Consider the following 3,102-nt stretch of genomic DNA (forward strand, 5'->3'; position numbering starts at 1 on the left):
TACTTGTGCGATTTCCAATATATGACATTTCCATACATTCTAATTATGTAACCAGCAGTCGATTTTCTATCTACCACATCACCTGCCCAATCAGAATCTACGAAGCAATCTAAAATATCATTTACATTTGGCCTAAAACTATAATTTAAACTTAGGAATCTTGTTGAGTATAAATATATTAGGACTCTTAAAGCATATTTGAAATGTGTACCATTATAACAGTTTTGAAAACGGCTGAGGTAGTTTACGCTAAATGAAACATCAGGTCTAGTACCTGTGCTAATGTACAAAAGAGCTCCAATAATATTTCTGTATTTTATGTTATAATCAATATTTTCAGGATACAATTTTAGATTTGTTTCCATAGGTGTTTAAATGTCTTTGAATTCTCAATTTGGTATTTTTTGGCTAATGGCTCTATATACGGCTTTTGGTTTAATTTCATACACTTCTGTTTTACATTATGTTCAATGTTTATTCCTATGTAATTTTTAACTTTTCATAAGTCTTTCATTTTAAACTTATTACAAAAAATTGACTTTAATTCATCTATAACCTTTTCATCTTTGCAGCAAATCAAAAGATCATCCACAAACAAAAGTATATATATGTATAGTATATCCATTAACGCTTTTAAAATATAGACAGTAATCATAATTATTTCTCTCAAATTTTAAATTTTCTAAAAAAGTATGAAAGCATTCGTACCACTGTCTGGGGCTTTCTTTAAGACCATAGAGAGCTTTATACAACTTATACACCTGTGTACATCCATTGTTATAACCTGGGAGCTGTTTGACATAAGCTTCACTTTTGATGGTTCCATTTAAAAAGCAGTTTCTACATCCATCTGATGTATGTGGATTTCGTTTTTACAGCAAAAAGCTAAAAGAATTTTCAATGTCTGCATTTTAAATACAGGTACGTATTTTGTTGAAATCCACGAGCTACAAGGCGTGCCATTTTTGTTCCATCATTTTTCTGTTTGAATATCCATTTTACGTCAATAATATTTTTGTTGGCAGGCCTATCAACTTCCACGTTTTATTTTGATTTAGACTTTTTATTTCATTGCTCATAGCTTGCTTCCAATCACTTGCTTCGGGACTTGCTAGCGCGTCTTCAACTGATTCCGGAGTTACACAGCTGCAGTAGTTTGCATATATATCTTCACAAACATAATTATTGTCAATTTTCACATTTGGTACAAACTTCTTGTATTGACTTGTACTTGGTCGAGTGGATCTACGAACTTGTTGTACTGGAGTACTGGACTTAGGCGAAAGAGATTTTTCTTGCTTCGGCGATTGGTATTCTAGGCTTGTGTCATTTTCTGTTTCTGTTTCTTCGTCTGTTTATTCAAAGGACTCTTCTGAAGAAGCGTCTTTGAAATCTACGTATCTGGTATCGCTTTCAACTATATCTACATCTCTTGCAATTATTATCTTGTTATTTACTAATACACAGTATCCAACATTATCATACCCCAGCAGCACCCCACGTTCAGCTCTTTTATCTCACTTTGATTTAAGTTTTTCTTTAGGGATTTTAACAAAACCCTACTACCATACAAGCGTAAATTCCTTATATCGGGTTTTCTCTTAAAAAATATCTCATATGGAGTCTTTAACTCCGAAGTATTTGCTAGGGTCCTATTTTTAATATAAGCAGCAGCTTTAATTATTTCAGGCCAGAATTTAACATTTATATTGGCTTCTGCCAAGAGACACCTTGCCATATCCATAAGCGTACGATTCATACGCTCTGCAGTTCCATTGAGTTGATGAACATAAGGTGGACAGGGATCCAACAGAATGCCCTTTTGTTTGACAAAGTTACGAATGTTTTCATTCATATACTTTTTCCATTATCCATCCTTATCTTTTTAATCTTTTTACCACTTAAATTTTCTACCTCGTTTACATATTCTACTAAGCAACTAAAAACCTAATCTTTTGATTTTATGCAATAGACTTTAGTTAACTTACTATACTCATCAATAAAGGTGACAAAGTATTTTTCACCACAATTTCCCACAGTTGTATGTGGACCATTTAAATCTGTATGTATAATTTGTAATATGTCATTAGCTTTCACTCTATAATTTTTGAACGGTAAGGCGTGCATTTTATTTTCTATACAAATACAGCATTTCACATAATCATTATCAATTTTATTTGGTAATCCATCAACTAAATTTTTTCGGCAAAGAATATTTAAATGCAATTAGTTTTCGCGTTGAATTGGAAAATATCTTACATATACCATTCTATGAAATAATCTTATTATTTTCATTTATCTTACCATAGCTTAATAAATTTGCACGCATACCCTTAACATAATAAACATCATGTATGGTAATAGTTTCTGTTTGATCATAAACATCAAAATTTGCCATTATTTTACCTACTTTCGTTGCTTGCATTGGAGTTCCATCGCCTAAGGTTACAATTACGGATTTCTCCAAGTTTTTAAATCCATAGAAATATTTATCATCATTTACTATATGTTTGGAACATCCACTGTCAAGCAAGAAAGTAATATTCCGTTCACTACACCTAAAATTTACAGTATTTTTTATATTCTCATTGCCATCTACTTCGTTCATACCTGCGACGAAAATATTACTGCAGTTACCAGCATTGTTGTTGCCACTCGTGTTGTTGTTTCTCCCCAAATTTCTTTGTCCACGACCTCTTCCTCGGAATTTACCTCTGTAGCTGTTGAAATACCCACGATTGCTTTGGTTATAACCGCGCCATGAACCTCTTTTGCCTCGAGTTACATTGGAATTCCCTCTTGAAGTGTTGTTGTTTGCCTTCTTACAATCTCCTTGTAGATGACCGATTTGCCCGCAATTGTAACAACTTCTATTTTCTGTTTTTGTAGATTGAGCAGTAAATACGTTTGACTTGGCATTTTCGTCCTCGTACGACGATGAATTCTTATTTTCAATAGCTTTTAATTTGATTTTGCTTTTCAAATATTCTACGGTCCTCTCAGTTTCGGGTACAAGGTCAATAATGTCACCGATATAACTGTACTCCCTGGGTAAAGCTTTAAGCATGTAGTTGAGTTTTTCTGGTTCACTTAGCGTGGCAC

The 3,102-nt window shown here is 33.0% G+C and overlaps 1 protein-coding gene across 1 annotated transcript; it reads right to left on the reverse strand.

Annotated features, from left to right (window-relative positions):
- Nucleotides 1–301: 301 nt before the first annotated feature.
- LOC108378235 (bromodomain-containing protein DDB_G0270170-like) lies at nucleotides 302–3,092 on the reverse strand. Its single transcript, XM_017634524.1, has 2 exons — nucleotides 2,611–3,092; nucleotides 302–2,558 (listed from the first exon to the last, which is right to left on the reverse strand). Exons 1-2 carry the CDS (start codon nucleotides 3,065–3,067, stop codon nucleotides 2,503–2,505), a joined length of 513 nt encoding a protein of 170 aa, XP_017490013.1. The 5' UTR covers nucleotides 3,068–3,092; the 3' UTR covers nucleotides 302–2,502.
- Between the last annotated feature and the right edge of the window lie 10 nt (nucleotides 3,093–3,102).

The sequence above is a fragment of the Rhagoletis zephyria genome, unplaced genomic scaffold (genome assembly GCF_001687245.7).
Source record: "Rhagoletis zephyria isolate East Lansing unplaced genomic scaffold, Rhagoletis_zephyria_1.1 Rzeph_scaffold_13639, whole genome shotgun sequence".
In the NCBI taxonomy this organism is placed as follows: Eukaryota; Metazoa; Arthropoda; class Insecta; order Diptera; family Tephritidae; genus Rhagoletis; species Rhagoletis zephyria.

What these genes read in the sequence shown, in the direction of transcription:
- LOC108378235 (XM_017634524.1), bottom strand. Translation starts at nt 3,067, where the DNA reads ATGCTTAAAGCTTTACCCAGGGAGTACAGTTATATCGGTGACATTATT. An exon ending in CAGTAATATTTTCGTCGCAG is followed by an intron (nt 2,559 to 2,610) that starts GTATGAACGAAG and finishes TGTAAATTTTAG; the next exon opens with GTGTAGTGAACGGAATATTA.